This window comes from Pipistrellus hanaki (genome assembly GCF_964339955.1).
Source record: "Pipistrellus hanaki genome assembly, chromosome: 14".
NCBI lineage: Eukaryota > Metazoa > Chordata > Mammalia > Chiroptera > Vespertilionidae > Pipistrellus > Pipistrellus hanaki.
The window spans coordinates 24692757-24712400 of NC_140516.1; the positions used below are offsets into that span (position 1 = coordinate 24692757).

General features: G+C 33.0%; 2 protein-coding genes and 1 pseudogene across 7 annotated transcripts in view; 1 reads left to right on the forward strand and 2 right to left on the reverse strand.

Moving 5' to 3' along the window:
• Positions 1-1541, forward strand: part of FAM13C (family with sequence similarity 13 member C) — a 120803-nt gene extending 119262 nt beyond the window's left edge. For all 5 annotated transcript variants that reach the window (XM_084904809.1, XM_084904810.1, XM_084904806.1 and 2 more), the window contains one exon: positions 1-1541. In XM_084904809.1, coding sequence (XP_084760935.1) covers positions 1-124 — 124 coding nt within the window. In that variant the 3' untranslated portion in view covers positions 125-1541.
• PHYHIPL (phytanoyl-CoA 2-hydroxylase interacting protein like) overlaps positions 1512-19644 on the reverse strand; it is a 27937-nt gene continuing 9804 nt past the window's right edge. The window contains exons 2-5 of the mRNA XM_084904815.1: positions 10455-10651; positions 9126-9300; positions 4699-4816; positions 1512-2593 (exon numbers count right to left, since the gene is read on the reverse strand). Of these exons, the coding sequence (XP_084760941.1) occupies positions 2059-2593; positions 4699-4816; positions 9126-9300; positions 10455-10651 (1025 nt within the window). The 3' untranslated portion in view covers positions 1512-2058. The remainder of the gene's footprint in view (positions 2594-4698; positions 4817-9125; positions 9301-10454; positions 10652-19644) is intronic.
• On the reverse strand, positions 12587-13167 carry LOC311632824 (securin-like; annotated as a pseudogene). Its single transcript has one exon. The product of its transcript is annotated as a securin-like (transcript).

Here is a 19644-nt window from a genome sequence, read left to right on the forward strand (position 1 = left end):
AAGTCCACAAAAGGAAGATAAGATACCCATGGCAGATGAGTACTATGAATATAAGCACATAAAAGCCAAACTGAGACTTTTAGAGGTCCTAATCAGCAAGCAAGATGTGGCCAAAACTATTTGAGGTTCAAGAAATGCTTGTGATCATTTTCATCCAAGATAAAGTTTATTTTCCTCTGCCATTCTTGCTGAGTAAGTAGTTTTGACATACTGAAGACTAAAGCACTTTAGTGGTAGTATTAGCTGTTTTTAAGAAGGGATGGCAAGTGTAATTATAAATGATGAAGAGATTTAAGTGGGGAGGGAAATACAATATGTAACAGTATAATTAGAAAAATAAAGTCAACTTCCTCTATGCCAAGGAGACAACTCATTCAGTATAATATTTTCGGAAAACATCTAATATTTTATCAAATCTAAACAACACCCACTTGTTCAGGGAAGTCTATTTAGTGTCCAAAGACTGCTTATGCTAATGGAAAAAAGTATGATTTTATTAAAAACTCTAAGAGGAGGAAAAGAAACTCTTTTTGGTAGGAAGGAATATAGATAGTTAGAAAGTAATTTATTTGAAACTTCTAATAGATTTTTAAGTGATAAAAAAAAAAATCTACCTTGTCCCCTTTGTCTGCTTAGGCTTTTAATACCTTAAAATATAATAGAATGTGTCACTGCTAATTTTTTATTTCTATATAAAAATAGCACATTATTTTATGTTAATTGAAATTTTACATTTCTGATTACCAAAGTTCATTCTGATAGCATGTACTTTGTGAATTATCTTTGTCTATAACTGACAGATGTTTATATTAAAATAAAATATTGTATTGAAATTTGAAAATAGGTATTTTGGATAGGTAAGTGTCTGCAGTATATATCTAATGTGATTATAGCTATGATTGCTAATCTTTTTGTTTACTATAACTAAGATTATATAACTATTTTTTCATTGGGAATATGCATTTTTCTTAATGTTCCAAGGTCTATACTTTGTAAAGTCAAGTCAAAGAGCTTTCTTCATTCTCTATAAAATGAAAGATTTGAAAATTGTTTGCTGTGACACCTTGGAAAAAAAAGCCAGAATATTTTATTAGTTTCATCAACTTTATATTGTTTTGTGTTTGTTTGTTTGTTTGTTTTGCTTTTGTAAAAATAATTAAAAAGTCGTTGTTTTCTCTTGTACCAACCATGTTTGTATTTCTATTTTCTGTAATGTTTAAGCATGATGTTGAACAAATTCACATAGTTTGGGTGGGAAGAATATTGACTATTTCAGAGTCTTATTGTTTTCTCTGTATTTACCTGATACTTTGTAATTTCTATGAATCAGAATAATGTCCTTCATAATTTAATTAAAGTCATATACTTGTAACAGGACAGATACACAACTATTTGAGGTTTACAAACTACATCTTTGATAAGGGAAATGGTTTCATGACGTGTACAATTGCTATTAAAATGTAACTATATATTCTATATGATTGTAAATATTTTATACAATACAAATAAAATATTTTTCTATTATATTTATTATGTTGAAACACAGTAGTTGTTTCCTGTTAGCTAATATAAATAACATAAATAACACTGTCAAACAACAAGTTGGAAGTGCTGACAATTCTAGACTTCAAGATTTAACTCATGCTGCAATTACATCTTGTCATGCGGTTTGGAGTTATCCCAATATTTTTTTTCAGTAGATAAAAATGAATGCATATTTAAACACCATTTATAAGCCATTATTTTTGTATTTTGCTAAAGCGATCTATAACTGTTTTGTTAAGTTTGGCATAAAAGAAAAATAAAAACATTGCAGCATCTAGATAATAAAGTGTCAGAAGGAGAACAGGATATTTCATCAGAGAAAGTCATGGGAAGGGTAGGGAACAGGAAACACTAAAACGGCTCTGAATGAAATTTGAAAAGTGGAAGTTTGCTTTTGGTGATAGCGACAAATGCATGCTTCAGTGGAAAACATCTGGTAATGAAAATGGACAGCTGAGGATCAATGCTTCTAAGGGAAAGAAAGGGACCGAATAAGAGTAAGAAAAGGGGGCATTAACGTCCAACACTGATATTACAGGTTTTGCAGCTGGGATCTTTTTTTGCATTTGCCGTAGACAAACTCATGAGCTGATGACCAGTGATTTCTGCCACGGTGCCCAGAGAAAGATCCACAGGGTCAGTGTAAATGACTTCTAAAATGACATCCTGGGCATGGTGGTATACCAGCACCCCATCTTCTTCTGTGCAGGTCAAAAACTTATTATCCTTGGAATTTAGTTGAGGAAGACGCTGCTTACAAAATTCATCTCCCGGTGAGCCCACAGGGGCAATAACAAGAATCACATAATGATAAGCAGTGTACATACAGTAGAAGTCCCCAAAGTATAAGTTAGTATTGGGGTTAAAAAGTTTTTCTGCTGCAATCTCAAACCTGTATCTTCCGTAAGGTGAATCCTGGGGTGGCTTCCCAGTATTGAATTCAGTGCTGCAGCTGAAGAAGATGCCTTCTAATTTTCCACTGATAGGAGAGCCATGGCTGCCACTGTTATCCTTGACAGAGGGCTGCATAGCGTTCCCATGATGTTCTCTGCAAGAGAAAAGAAATGGTCAGTGCTTGGTACAATAGTGGGTAAAGCTCCTGATTTATAAATTTGAATGGTTATAGGCCTAAAAGTCAACTCTCTATTAAGAGCCCAAATGCTTGTCCTATATCACATCAAGCAGAATGCATTTTTTACCTTTTCTATAGATGGCTAAGTTCTAGCCTTGACTATAGGTAAAAATGTTCTGTTGCAAACCTTGGGAGTTTGCAACAGAACATTAATAAATTTCCTGCTCAGAAAAATTAAATGAATTTACTTGAATTTTTAACTGTTATGGAAAAATCCTGCTCAGAAAAAATAAATGAATTTACTTGAATTTATAACTGTTACGGAAAAATCCAACAAAAATTTTCCTTATTAGTAAATACATATTTCATACTAGCATATTGGAATAACTACGTATACACTAACTGCATATTCCATGCTCTGCCTTTTTTTTTTTTTTTTCTTGGAAGAATTTTTGGAAACAGATGAAGCCAATTTTAGAGTATCCAAGGAAGGGAAAACAGAAGGTCAGGGCCCAAAGAACAGAGAAAATCAGAGGAATACTGACCTCCAGTGGCCATCTAAAATAGACATGGGCAATGTTTCTGGAATCTAAACCTAATACCAAAGATGTGTTTATTTCTATTGCTGTATTTCTATTAAAGAAAATGGCAATAGTGGATCTTTCCCCCCCGCCCCAAATTTTTATGCTTAACAAATATAAAGAAATACCTTTCTTGGTGAGTATATATATTCATTTCTATTCAACAATTGACAGGTATAATGATTTGTGCTGTATCTCTCATTTTGTACTCTGTAAATTAAGTGAATGGCATCCACCATGAGTTATATAGACTTAAGGGTAGAAAGTTTACCATCTAAAAGAGTCATGAACTAAACTCATTATTCATAGGATATTATTATGGATAATAATAATATTATTAAAACATATAAGGCAGAAATAGTTTTTGACATCAAAATATATAAACATTTGATATTGCAAAGTACTTCATTTTAACAAGGCTGCATAAATTATAGTTTCTCTCTCTACAATCTTTATTTTTTTCATTTTTCACAACTTTGAGCTGATCTAAATATGAAACTAGGGTCTTGACTTAAGAAAAACTAAGCTAGATGAAGCAAAGTTTCCTAATTTTTCCTATACAATCTTGTCATTTTGAGAATCCTTTAGAGTTTAACATGAAACCAAGGCTTTTAAAAATAACATAGGGGTTACTATAATTTTTTATTATAAATTAAAAGTTTTAGAACCTATATATAGGATTTATTTTAAAAGATGTAGTCTTACTTTACAAAACACATCTGCCTTATTTATTCTCCTGAAATTTTCTCATACAAATATAAAAGGACTGTAAATATTGAAATTACCTATTGCTTAAAATTCTTTTGAATTCTTGGAAACTGCTCCCAAGACTAAAAGTAGGCTGTTCTGAAAACATTGGCCAAACTCTTTAATTCAAAAGTAAACAAAAAGCCCTGGCCAGGTAGCTCAGTTGTTTAGAGCATAGTCCAGATATGCCAAGGAGATGATTTGATCCTCAGTCAGGGCTCATACAAGATCAACCAATGAATGTATAAATAAGTGGATCTCTCTCTCTCAAACCAACAATTTAAAAATTTAAAAAAAGAAACCGTCCTCATGACAGAAATCTAAAAATCCCACCTGATTCATCATATTTCAGGAAATAATCACTCTTTTATTCTCGAATTTTTAACGTCTTAGAGATCCACAGAAGAGGTGAAGATTTAGTAGTTGATATGAGACAGAGGCACTGATTTACTGAGAATTAGAGGAGTGTATACATGAAATGAACATCAACCTAAATACTGTAGAGTTAAGATCTTTTACTCAAATAGACAGGATTGGTATTACAAATGATTATGGAAAGGAATCTAAATAAAGTGGAAAAATTATATGATCTAACTTTTTCTACTTAATTATTCTGGGAAATAAAATCAGAGTATAATTAACTATTTTGAAAACTAAAATTGCTATTTCCCAGAACTAGGCTCAAGGTAAACCTAAGCCTAGAATTTTGAATATAATTTAATAAAGCTAATATTATATATATTTGACTCTTACCGAATATAGTCAAAGTATTCTTTGTGCTGGTTACGATAAAACACAGAAAATTTTAGCATCCGTCCTGCAATCACTTCAGCCTTCTCCAAAAGTTGTGTTAGATGAACTTTTGAATAGTCTGAAAATAACAAAAAAAAAATCTGTTATTAAAATATGTTGCAGATTGATAGATAGCAAGCAGACAGTTCTGGTGGGGGGCAGATGGGGGATGGAAGAAGTAAACAAAAAAACAACTCATGGACATGGACAACAGCGTGGTGATTGGGGGGCGGGGGGCACAAAGGGTTGGTGAAGATGGAACAGGGCATGAGGATATAAATGATTAGAGAAAAAAATGTTACCGTAAGTATCAACTGTGTACTTAATAAATTGAAGATTGTTACTATTGTCACCTTGAGGAAATTCATCTTAGTAAACAGGAAATTACATTTAACAATGAAAATATTCACTGTCTTTGTGTGGCACATGTTTCTTTGTACAAAAATAGTTTTGTTTGGTTTATGGTTGTTTTTTAGAATACTCTTGCATTTTTTCATGCTTTGAAAGATCCTAAAACAAAATGTTAATAAGGAATACAGACTCTGCATAACTTAAGTAATGTCAATCAGCACCATGAAAGCTTTTCTTCAATCAGCTGATAAGTTGAATTTAAAAAGCTGATAGTCTGAAATAAATAGCAAGTAGAACGTAAGGGAGTCAAAATAATGCTCATTAAATTTACTCCCTAAATCTATGAGGTTGGCAAGGTAGATTAAATATGGTGATTTTAGTGATGCAGAAATTGTGGCTTATCAGTTTAATGATTTGCCAAATGTTTATGTGGTTCGTATTTTATAGGTTAGGTCTGGTTGGCTTTTAATTGATGGCTTTTGAGTATACAAGACGATGAAAGTGTAAATCATCTCTCAAAATAATCTGATCTTTTCACCAACTTTCTGTTTTGAAGTTGAGGATTATTGTTAAACTCCCGTACCAGAAGGTGAGCAGAAGTTTTCATCTACAAAAATTACAAATAAAAACAGCCTAGTTGAATTGCTCATGGTTTGTTTCCTCACTGGATCAACAAACATTTAGGTTAGAACATAAGATGTACAAAGTAATATGCAAAATTAGATGATCAGGTTAAAAGATAAAAATATTAGTCTTCCTTTCAAAGAACACAGAGTCTAAAGGAGGAGATAAATATACAGACAACTATGACTTATTATGGGGTAAACACAGGGTTTTATCTGTCATAGACTGGGCTAGTAGTAGATTAGTCTGTGGTATTGTTTTACTTCCAATACTTTGCACAGTGCATTGCACACAGTATGCGCTCAATAAATGTTGAGTGAATGAGATGTCCAGATTAAAAGATAATTTATACAAAACAGCCTTCAAAATTTACAGTCGTTATAGATTAAGCTTAGATAGGTGAAATAGTCTCTGAATTGTTTTGATAAACTGAAACAAGCTTTAAACAGCTTAAGTTCCTCTTACATTTTACTTATGGAAATAAAGATACAAAATAGAGAAAAGTTTTGTGGCACATTTAAAAGCTGGCATTTTCCTTATTATTTACCCCATAACTTCTTTAGAAGAATTATGGGACTTAGTTAAATATAAGAGCAACAGGAGATCACTCTAAACAAAAGAAGATTTAAGTTTTTCCTTCATATACATAGAAATAAAACAGACATTTAGTTAAATAGATTATAGAATAAATGTGTGTATCAATTGATAGATGATAGATATGTTTCTGAACTAAAAATGCCAAAGGGTTCCCATAAGATAAATTAATATTTCACACCTTTCCCTAATGTCAAATGGTAAATTATAGCTCTTTTTTTAAATGTTATATGTTTTTATTGCTTTTAGTGAGAGAGGAAAGGAGAGGGAGAGAGAGAGAAACAGTGATGAGATAGAAACATCAACATTGATCAGCTGCCTCCTGGATGCCTCCTGCTGGGGATCAAGCTGGCAACTGGGCATGTGCCCTGACTGGGAAACAAACCAGCAACCTCTTGGTGCATGAGTTAATGCTCAACCACTGAGCAACACCAGCCAGCTTATAGCTCTTTTTAATGGACAAATACTATGATACAATTTAGTCTTATGGAAAATAGCATGAATTCAAACAATATCAAAGAGAATGTGTGGGTGTCTTACTGTATCTTTTAAAAAATATATATATTTTATTGATATTTTTTTTTACAGAGAGGAAGGGATAGGGATAGAGAGTTTGAAACATTGATGAGAGAAAAACATTGATCAGCTGCCTCCTGCACACCCCCTACTGGGGATGTGCCAGCAACCAAGCTACATGCCCTTGACTGGAATCGAACCTGGGACCTTTCAGTCCACAAGCGAAGCTCTATCCACTGAGATAAACCGGTTTTGGCATGTCATACTGTATCTTACTTAAATCTTTCCGGGAAGGCACAATTAAAGTAAGTGGACAGAAATACTCTAAGAGAAGTAAACACAAGGTAGATTCCAAATAGAAATTTTAATTCAGGTAAGAAATTGAGGGGCAATATTAATTTCAACATGACACATCAAATATAGGTAAAAGTTATGTCAATGAGAATTCTTTATTGACTAATATGATATAGAAACCTTCAGCTATTTCCTTACTGATTGGTTACTGGTCTATTATCAATACCATATTTCATCTATTCTAAAATGTATTTTAAAAAACATTTTAGTATCTCTGTCATGAGTGTGATAAATGAGCTAAGAAAACACTATTTCATAGTTTAATTGCAGTATTTTTTTCTTATAATCAATGACATACCAGAGAGATATTTTCCTTGCTCTTAAACATTGAAATCCTTAGCAACCAAGAATATCACAATACAGTACTTAGCAACTTTCTCATAGAATAAACAAAAAGGGTTAAAGGTAAAATCAAAATAACCCAATTAAGTTCCATCTATTCAGCATACCTACTGAAGTTTTATACTCAGTTTTAGATTAAGGAAAAAAACAGGAGATACTGAGATTAAGCAGTAGCTAAGCAAATTCTATATAATAAAAGCCTAATATGCAAAGTGTCCTGCCAGCCATTCAATCGAAGTGTAATATGCTAAGCAGGGGTCTTCAAACTACAGCCCGCAGGCCACATGCGGCCTGCAGAGGAGTCTGATCCTGCCCGCCAGGTTTTTTGGGCAGTGAGCGCAGCCGAGGTGTTACAGTAGGAATTAGTAGTTCATATAGTCCGGCCCTCCAGCTCTCTGAGGGACCGTGATCTGGCCCCCACTTTAAAAAGTTTGAGGACCCCTTAGGTTGTTAGGAGGCAGAGATAGCTGATTTATCTGAAAGAAGCCTCAGCTGAGGAAAGTTGCTTAGCAACCTGCAAAAGGTGAGTCAATTTGTAAGAGTTTTTTTCTACAAGCTCCTTTAAATACTCAGTCTCTCTCAACAATTATTTTAGGAAATAATCACCTAAACAGAAGAAACAAAGCACCATTTTGTTAGACAAAAGGAGAGGATGTATCCCTCAACACATTTAAATGCTCAATAAATGTCTCTTGATTGAATGAATAAATAAATGAATGAGATGATTGGTAACATCTCCAATATAATAGAGTATTAAGGTAAGTTCAAGATCAAAGGGGATGGGCTCTCCATATTAGATATCTCAATGCCAAATAGCTATGAGGTATTTTCTTTTTTGTGTGTGTGTTAATCCTCACTGGAAGATTTTTCCCCCCACTGATTTTAAAGAGTGGAGGAGGGGAAAGGGGAGAAAGAGGAACATCAATGTGAGAGAGCCACATCAATTGGTTGCCTCCCACACTTGCCCCAACCAGGCAGGCAACCTGCAACCCAGGCACATACCCTTAACCAGAATCGAACCAGGAACCCTTTGGTTTGCAGGCTGACACTCTAACCCTGAGCCATGCCAGCCATGAGGTATTTTCTAATGAAGTAAAGGAGTATACGTACACACACACAAGATACTATTGATAGTTTAGAGAGAGATTTTCAGCACTCAAGTGAAAAAAAATCCAGTAACATTTCTCATTAAGTACAGTCATTGAAATCTGCCTTTTTCCCCCTAAATGAGAGAAGGATGTTTCTTGCTGCTTCTTTCTTTCAATACTCATGGGGGGGGGGGGGGGGGGGGGAGGAAATAAAAAGAAAAAGAATACTCTTCCACAAAATATGCTGAGTGTATTTTCAAACTGCATCCATTTTTATTTGCAAAATTTTTACTTTGAAAAATCAAACTATGCACATAGCAAAGAAGTCATTTAATGCCATTATCCAGCTTTTATTAAGAATCTCAGCTCCTTCCAATCAGTACAACACAGCTTGTTCTGTTATACAATATTACTGGCAATGCAACAATGATCTATGTGATACATATCACCTTATAATTACAAAAAAACTTTTCTATAATTAGCTTTATAGGAATTATTAAACATTTTTTCTTCTCTTACCTGCTGTGCAGAATTCTATAATTTCACTCCATTCAGACACAACATAATCACCATCAACTTGTTTTGAGGCAGTCTGCACTGCTACTGTATATTCCGTTCTTGGGCTCAGAAACCAATGTCCACGGACAGTCATTGGCAAAGGAACAGCTTTTGCCACTAATTTTGTTGGAACATCCTAGGGAAGGAAAGAAAGGAAGGATGGGGGAAAGATAGAGGGAGGGAGGGAGGAAGAAAGGGAGGGAAGGGGGGAGGGAGGGGCGAAGGAAGCATAATTAGAATTGGAACACAGTAAATAATGACTTCTCTAGTGTTATCACATTATCTGTAGTATGATCCTCATTTATAATTAGTATGTATAACTGTATATCTAGTAAAATGCAAAATTTTCAGGCAAAATAAGATAGTACTTTCAAAAGATTTGTCAAGTTAAACTTAGTATCAATATAAAGAACCAGACCATCATCAGTAAAATTACTGAAACATAAGAATACTTAAACTAGGTAATTATTTTCTTTTTGTAGTTACTTATGAAAGGAGATATGTAATAGAAAAGATAGGTGTTAAGTAGATAATATGATTAAGTAGATAAGTGTTACATTCCTAAAATAACTAAAGGACAATTTCCATTCTCAAACCATAAAACAAAAGACTACAAAAAAATTTTTTTAGCCCTAAAGTATTTTAACAAGCACCCTAAAGTTTATAAGCTCTCTTACATTCCTCTTTTGGCAGTTAACAAAAGGAAAAATGAGTGCTTTTATGGAAAACTATACATCACCTATCTCACACCTCTAGCTATCTTCTGATTCTATGGAAGATATTTTACTACCCTGTAATTTGTAGGTATCTTATAACATTTCAGTTATTCCTGTCTAAATACATGCAAATGAATTCTGTTCAGTGGGGTTGGGGGTACACACAACCCTCCCCTCCTGGCTTTGCTCTCTCCTCCAACCTAAAAGTTTTGTCTCTACTTACACATTTATTTCAGTATCCTGATTGTCTTTTCTTTGGATTATTCTTTGAACTGGTTGTTATACCTTACCAATAAGCAAAATAAAATCTTTAATATATGTTCATTTTTTATGTCTGTGTTAGAGTCATGACTTTACCTTTTTTTGAGAAAAACTGTATTTTAACAATATTCTTGGCATTCTATTTTCTTACAAAATTTCTTAGAGGTGTAGGTTTTTAAAATGAGATGTAATTTTTATTTTTCCCAATGTTAAATGCATTATATATAATTAATAAGACATTATTTCTTCTTTCAAAATGTCCTTAGACTTAGAAAGTTTTTAAGATCCTAAAATAGGCATATTAGGATTTTACCTTATGTTTAAATTTATTGGAATTCTTGTTCTCTTTCTTGTTGAGGTCAATGAAATAGTGTGTAATACGGTCCTTTGATTTGGAATCCATTTCCCATGAAATCTTGAACGAGTCACATGTAATGTTGCTTATTTTGATGTTATGTGGTACTGGAAGTTCTTCCATCTCAGCTATGCCACTGTCTTGTGATTTGTTCCCTGCAAGAGAACAATGCACTGATAGTTAGTTTCCAACCAATGGATTTTTCCTCCAGTTTACAAGCTGTGTACATATTTCTGAATTTAACTACCTAATTACTAACTTTGAGATTCTTTTTGCTCATGAAGTAATTTGAGTGTTAATGATAGCAAAAAGTCATATTACCAATAAAAAGCATAACTATCAATAATTAGCCCTTACCAACTCTACATTTTCAATTTAAATTTCCAATTTCTGCTTTCATGGAATGAGAAAAACTGTTAATCTATCTTTTTAGTCTATAAAAGATTAGCCTTACATGGTATATTCCATCTGAAAAGCCTCAAGAGACCATTTTTTTTTTCCTATATGACTAAACAATTCTGCTCTAAATTGCATATCAGTTGTTTTAAGCTAGATGAAGTCAGAAATGTTGATAATGAAGAGTCCAGTCAAAAAGAAAATGTTTCTTAAAAAAAAAAAAATCTATGAGGTCCAGTTGCAGTCTGTAAAAATTGCTTCTCCTTTTCCCTTTTGGAAATTTATATACACAACAGCATGTAATAATTATACTACATATACAAGTAATATTAAAGACCATTCCCTTGCAAGTTACTATGTCAAGAATTACTCTAGAACTCTTTTTATTTGTTGTAACTTGACAAATTTAATTTTGAGTGCTAAAACAATAGATAAAGCAGGAAAGAAAAAACTGCTATCTTGATTGATATTAAAATCCTGGAGAACTGATCTGACATTCGATAACTTTAATGACTGTGTCCTACATTTCCATTTAGAGCAAATGCTATCATTTTGGCTAAAAGTATGATGGAAACAGATTAGACAAGTTTGTTTTATATATAGGAATGACATCCTGAATCAAATTTTACTCCAGTCATCCTTCCCATGTTCCCTTTTCCCAAGCCAAGATAAAATTCAATGCCCTAGAAAAGAAAAAAAAGAAAAGTGTGCCCCCACACTCTGACTTCAACTACTAATATAAAATGTTTGACGATTCCCAGCATTATTAAATGTTTGACATATGTTGTCTCATGTCAAGCTGTGTTGTAGCCAGAGGTACCCAGTGACAATAGAAACTAATTTCAAAATAACTTTATCATTTTTTGAACAATACTTTTTAAATTCCTTATTTCTTATGTGTACTTCCCTCACACTCCAGTTTTACCAGATTTCCTCTCCAGTGAAACTCCCAGAAAAATTACTCCCCCATCTTTTTCATCCCTCCCCACCTGACCTCAAGAATTTCCAAATTGCTTTTGCTTTAAAGCCATTCAAATGTCAAAGGAAGGGAAGATAGCAAGTGAAATGCTTTTAATGGCCTTAGGAAAGGGAAAAGCAATAAATACTCAAAGGTTAGTAATTTTTGCTCTTTAGAAAAGCTGACATTTAAACCTGATATTCTGATTGTAATTGTGTTTAAAATATAAGCAACACTAATGAAAATCTTTCTGGACTGTAATGGTAGAAATATCTGTAGAACTTGTTTGGATTATGACTGCCCATATAATTTCACAACTGAGTGAAAAAACTGTTATTTAAGATCATACAGAGAAAAGTAAAGCTATTTTGCATTTGATGCAATTTAATAAAAGTACTCCGAAATATTAACACTATATAAAACACTGCTTTTTGCCACTACACGTACACTATTGTTGTCTTATGCAACCTTAAAATAACAAATGCTTGATTATGTCCTAGAATACTTTGTGTTATACATTTGTACTTACTATTAAAACTTGAGATATAAAATATTGAAATGTGGAAACTTTTACTCCTTTCCACATTCAGAACAAAATAAAGCTCAAACTTATAAAGGATTTGTTATATCAAGAATCTTCATTTTCAAGTTCCTTATTATAGTCCCAGTTCTTTTTTTGTAAAAGAATCTGTTAAACTATTAAGACATATATACAAACTATAAATCATTAAGAAACTTAAATCTCTAAGTCATGGCAAACAGATGGCAATTCAACATTCACAATCCACAGAATGCTTGAGGGAGACTACAAAGATTAGACTCCCACAGTGGAGAGGCCATCTTTAGAGGTGAAGGGGGACAAGGTGTAACGGCTTTTCAATTTTCGAGGTACTCCAAGGGGTGAGGGTGGGGGCTGTGCAATCTGGTGTTCTTCAGGCAGGTCAAAACTCTCAAAATATAAAGGACTGAAGGGAGTGAATGTTTCTGTTCCTCAACAGGTATCATCTGATGCAGGAGCAGAGCATTTTGCTTTAATAGTCTTCTTGGTCATCGTTTTAGCAGAGAAAGTTGTCTGTTTCTGTTTGTGAGGCCCATTAGTCTTTACTGACTTTCCTGTAGCTCTGTTGACAGTTCTCAAAGGTTTCTGGGAACTTCAGGTAAGGCTGGGGAAACATCAAGTATTTTGCCAACATGTGGTGTCAAAACCTGAACTATCCCATATTTGAAAGGCCCCAACCCCAGCTTCAGCCAGTTCTTAGGAGCCACAGGGAGGCCTGGTTCCCCATTTTTCTTATCCACAGAGATCACAGTAACCATTCTAGATTAAGTTAGTATCAATAGTCAAATCACCCATGACTTAACCGTTCATAGTCTACAGTTCTTTACAAAGCCACCAGATTATTCTCTATGCAGCTTTCTTACTTGGGCAGAAGAGGTAAAGAACTGAACTTAAATTAGTCCTAAATTACATGTAATATTCTTCTTCCTTATACTCTGAAAATGAATATTTAACTGAAATTTAAGATAGGCAACAGAAAACAATGATTTTGTCTATAAAACTGGTGAAACAACAGTGATCCGCATGACACCTATATTCAGTAACCAACCAGTACCATCTTAGATCTGCACAATCAAGTGTACTTCCAAATGCAGCTTCCCTTTCTTAGTAAGACTTCATATTAAGGGTAAATTCTAGCTATATTTTTCTGCTTTACATACCAACTTATTCTAATGTCTATGGCTATAGTGCTGGTAATACTGAATAAAAAATAAATGATTCTTATTCGTCCAAAATATGAAAACTGCTTTTGGGACATTTCAAAAGAGTTTTTCTAACAGCAGTTATTGAAATGCAAGTTGGAAACATTGCCAGATTATACTGACATATTTTGTATATATGACTGTTCTCACAAAACTTAAGTTGCCTTACAAAAGAATGACCAGATTTAAAAACAAGCAAACAGCTTTATGAAATATAAATCCATATAACATATAACAAATTTAAAATATACAATTAAATTGCTTTTAGTAGATTCAGAGTTATATATCCATCTCCACAATCAATTATTGAACTTTACTGTACTCTAAAAGAAACTCCACACCTTAACTATCATATCCCATCCCTTACTTATTCCCTCTCCTCAGCCCCAGGCAATTACTGATTGTCTCTATATATTTGCCTATTTGGACATTTCATATAAATGGATCATATACTAATATGCTGTTCTTCATGACTGCCCTCTTTCACTTTTAGTGTATTTTCTCTTAGCATATTTTCAAGTTTCATCCATAAGCACTTCATTTATTCTTATTGCTGAATATCCTACTGTATGGATATACCATCTTTTGTTTATCTACTTACCAGCTGATGAACATTTGGTTTGTGTCTACTTTTTGGCTATTATAAATAATGTTGCAATGAACATTCATGTATAAGTTTTTGTGTGGACATATGTTTGCATTTCTCTTGGATATATAATTAAGAGTAAAATTGCTAGTTCATATGGAGTCTCTATGTTTAATTGGCTGAGGAAGTGTCAGACTGTTTTCCAAAGTGGCTGTACCATTTTACATTCCCACCAGCAGTGTATGAGGGTTCTAATTTCACCACATCCTCATCCCCAGGTGGTATTATCTAACTTATTTTGTTGCTTGTACTTTTGGTGTCATATCTAAGAGACCATTGTCTAATTTTAGACCCCAAATATTTACACCTACATTTTCTTCTAAGAACTTTATAGTTTTACTCCTCACATTTAGGTTTTGATCCATTCTTAGTTAATTTTTGTATTTGGATAGAAATAGACATCCAGCCTCATTCTTTTTTTCATGTGGATATGCAGTTGCCCTAGCATTATTTATTCAAATTTATTCTTTCCTCATTTAACTGACTTGGCACCCTTGTAAAAAAAAATAAGTTGGCTATAAATGTAAGGTTTATTTCTATACTTTTCTACACTCTAAGTTCTATTCCAATGATTTATATCTCTTTTCATATTCCATTACTACTCTGTCTTGATTACTGTAGTGGCAATGCAGTATGCTTCAAAATTGAAAAGTATGATGTCCTCCAATTTTGCTCTTTTTCAAGATTATTTTGGCTATTATGGGCCCTTTGAATTTCTACCTAAAATTTGGGATCAGCTTGTCAATTTCTGCAAAGAAGACAGGTGAAATTTTGGTAAGGATTGAGTTGAACCTATAGATCAATTTGAATGGTATAACCATTTGACCATTGTCTTCTAATCTATGAACATAAAATACCTTACCATTAATTTATTCTGACATGTTCAGATATTAAGTGCCATAAAAACAACAGTGTTTAATAAAGAAATTTATATTATCAATGAAAAAATCATAGCAGATTCACTCCCTTTAAAAAAATATATATATATATATATTTTATTGATTTTTTACAGAGAGGAAGAGAGAGGGATAGAGAGTTAGAAACATCGATGAGAGAGAATCATCAATCAGCTGCCTCCTGCACCACACCTACTGGGGATGTGCCTGCAACCAAGGTACATGCCCTTGACCAGAATCGAACCTGGGAGTTTTCAGTCCGCAGGCCTACGCTCTATCCACTGGGCCAAACTGGTCTCAGCAATTCACTCCCTTTTAAAAGTCTATTAAGGCCCCAGCCGAAGGCAGCTGCCTAGGTTGCCTTGTACCCAGGTAAGTGTTACACTGTTGGGAGGAAGCTGGCTGGCATCCTGGGCCTGGTTCCTACCAACTCTGTTGTTAACTATACCAGGATGCTCGCATAATTATAAAAAAAGTCTATTAAGGAAGTTTGTAAGAATACACTGAGTATAAAATACAACATAATGATACTCATGTGCCTATCGCCCATCTTCAACAACTCTCAATATTTTGCCATTTTTGTTTCATTTATTTACTACCTAATTCACCTTTTAATTTCTTGATAAAACTTTTAAGTTCAGTCTTATAGAAAAGTTGCAAGAATACTTTTAAGAACTCCCATACCCTTTACTCAGATTCTCTCATAGTTCAATTAGACCTTCCATTTTCCTCTTTTCTCATTCCTGCCATCTCCCTGGATCCTCCCTTAACATACTGTGCATACTGTTTGGTAACCTGTCTTTTTCTTAATATACTGTGAACGTTTTTCCATGACTACATATAATTCAAATTGAAAGTTGATTTACTCTATTAATCAGTTGTTCTAATACTGGAGATGTTGTTTCCAATCTCTTCCCATAATAACACACCAGTTACCACTATTCTATACAAATTCTGTACTATCTATGATTTGGATAAATTGCCAAAAGTGCAAATGTTGAATCACATTTGTTTTCATAATCTGTATTCCCAATTACCTATTTATTTATTTAAATTGATTTTTAGAGAGGGAGGAAAGGGGGATGGGAGAGAGCGCATGCGCACAATGTCCCCCAGGTTAATCCATATTGTTGTTAATGGCAGGATTTCCTCCTCAAAGGATGAATGATATTCTATTGCACATGTGTGTGTGTGTGTGTGTGTGTATACACATATATATGTCACGATTCTTTTATCCTTTTATCCATAGACAGACACTGAGGTTGTGTCCATAAGTTGGCTATTGTGAATAATGCTGCAGTGAACATGGAATGCAGTTATCTCTTCAAGATACTGATTTCCTTTCCTTTGTGTATATATCCAAAATAGAGATTGCTGAACCACATGATAGGAAGAGCAATCAGACAAGAAAAAAAATAAAAGGTATCCAAATCAGAAAGAAAGAAGTAAAATTACCACTGTTTACAAGGTCCTATACATAGAAATCCCTAAAGACTACACAAAAAATCTGAACTAAAAAATTTGGTAAAGTTGTAGGATTAAAAAAATCAACATACAAAGACCAATTGCATTTCTTTACACTAGTAATTAATGATCTATCTGAAAATAAAATAAAAATAATCTCATTTACAATAGCATTAAAAAGAATAAAATACTTTGGAATAAATTTAACCAAGGAAGTGAAAGATCTGTACACTGAAAAGTATAAAACACTTATGAAAGAAATTGAAGACATAAATAAATAAAAATTATCCCGTTCATGGATTCGAAAAATTAAATTGCTAAAATGTCCATAGTACCCAAAATGACATACAGATTCAACATAATCCCTATTAAAATTCCAATGGCATTTTTTCATAAAAATGGAATAATCTAAAATTCATATGGAACAAACGACCATAAATAGCTAAAGCAATCTTGAGAAAGAAGAACAGGGTGGGAAGCACCACACTTCCTGATTTCAAATTTTATTAGAAAGCTATAGTAAAACAGACACACAGACAAATAAACAGACTAGAGAACCCAGAAATAAATCCAAGCATCTATGGTCAACTAATTTTCCACAAGGTTATGAAGAACACATAATGCAGAAAGCATAGTCTCTTCAATAAATGATGCTGGGAAAACTGGATATCCATATGCAAAAGAATGAAATTGAACTGTTGTCTTACACCATATACAAATAACTCAAAATAGATTAAACTTAAACTTTATGATTAATCCTAAAATTCCAAGAAGAAAACACATGGAAAAGCTCTTTGACATATAGGTCTTGGCACCAAAAGCAAAGACAACAGAAGCAAAAATAACCAAGTGGGACTATATCCAAATACAAACTTTCTATACAACAAAGGAACCATCAACAAAATGAAAAGGCAACCTACAGACTGGGAGAAAGTATTTGCAAACCATATATCTGATAAAGAGTAATATACAAAATACATAAGGAACTCATAACTCAATAGCAAAAAAGAGTAATTCCACTGAAAATGGGCAAAGGACTTGAATATATATTTTTCCAAAGAAGACATACAAATGGCCAACAGGTATATAAAAAGGTGCTCAACATTACAAATCATTAGGGAAATGCAAATCAAAACCACAATGAGATAATCATCTTAGACCTACTGGGATGGCTATTTGAAGGTTCCTAAAAAATGCAATCTATTCTTCAAACTTGATTTCCAGCCACATCGCTGAAAGCCTATCCTGATGATTCTAGGATATCCAGATAGCTTCCTTCGAACTGTAATAACATTTTGTCAGTACTATATAGTCCACAGATTCTTCTATTTTACCCTATGTCTATGTTGCATAGGCTTTGGAATAAAACAAGACTTTCATATCTTTGCCACTTCTAGTTATCTGATCTTAGGAAGGGTTGCCTAAATTATTTGTACTCAAGTGATTCACACTAAAAATGGGGAGGATGATATTTAATATATCAGGAGAGAGGAATTTATCCAGAAACTAAGTTTAAGCTACATGGGCCCTTTCACTTGTACTTGTTTTTAGTACTTGGTATTGTACCCCAGATTTTATATTGTCCCCCCCCAAAAAAAATAGGACTCCAAACTATATAAACTTCAGACACTTGGATCCATCCATGTCTATAATAAGAAAAAATTCATATATGGAGTTCCAACATATTCAGAAACAAGGACAGCTACTTAAGCAAATATCATTAGCTTGGAGACTTGGATGACTCACAGAACTGGCAGTGGCACCTTTGAGTCTGATTTCAATTAAATTTATACAAATATTACAAAATTATTCTTTCAGTAGTGAACTATTATAGAAGGTAACACTTAGTGGAAAGAGAATAAGTATTTTATCTTAGTTCAAGTTCAGAAAGGTTTATGCTGACATAATACCTGAATCTCTTTTTCTGGTAGGCATGCTTAAAAAGGAACTGTTTCTCCAGTGAAGGTAAGAATGATGAAAGCTATTAAATGTATTTAGTAGGAAGCATTATTATACATTCCATTTTTCTTACATTTTTATTAGGAATCATAAGTACATTCAAGCTATCTAAATTTTATTCTATAAATTAAATAAAGATATATCACTACAATACATAATTTATGTGCCATAATTTAGATATTTTTCTCCACATCTGTTCCTTCATTGTTTTGCACAATATAACTTTATGCAAAAAATTTTAATGTAGAATAACTTGACAATATAATTAGTTAGCAGTATGCACAGAAGCAGTTAAAATATTTCAAGAGCAAACATTTCTTTGAAATACAGATACCACAATTGTGATTTATGAAGAAAAATTAGGAAGAGAGGTGTACATTTTTCTCTGCACCAGAAATTTAAAAATTGGAGTTTCAAAACATACATAATGGCTATTGATAAATTATTTTGTTTTGTTTTCATTAGCAAGTATAATTGCAAACAGTAGAGAAGCTATTGTATCATAATGTACTTTTAAAAACTGAGACTTTATCTGTATTCAGAGCATTATTATAAAATTGATCAGCACACTGAAATTTATTTTCCTAAATAAAAATAGGCACTTCCCCCATTACTTCAAATTCTCTATACTTGTACACTAAAAAGTGTCTCAGTTACAAAATAAATATTGGAGATAGTGTTTTTTAAAGAGGTAGGATAGTATATATCAGGTGCATGTGTTTGGCCCTTCAGCTCAAATATAAGAGCTTTCTATGAATTTTGTGTAATTCTCTAATTATTCTAATTATCTCTGTGATTAAGTTATTCTAAGTTTGGGATAAAGTTTTACTTTTTCCAATATAGGCAATTTATCTATAAAACTTACTTAGTTACAATAAGAAATGTTAAAGAAACGTTAACATGTATGTATTGAGACTGATTTGACTCAAGATGTCTCAAAGTTTTACTATTAATTAGTACCACTTGATTTTTCAGCTAATATTACTATACTCACAACTATGTTCAAAATGAAATAAATATGCTGGAAGCTCTCACAAAAGCTAAAATACAATGCTAAATTTCAATGAT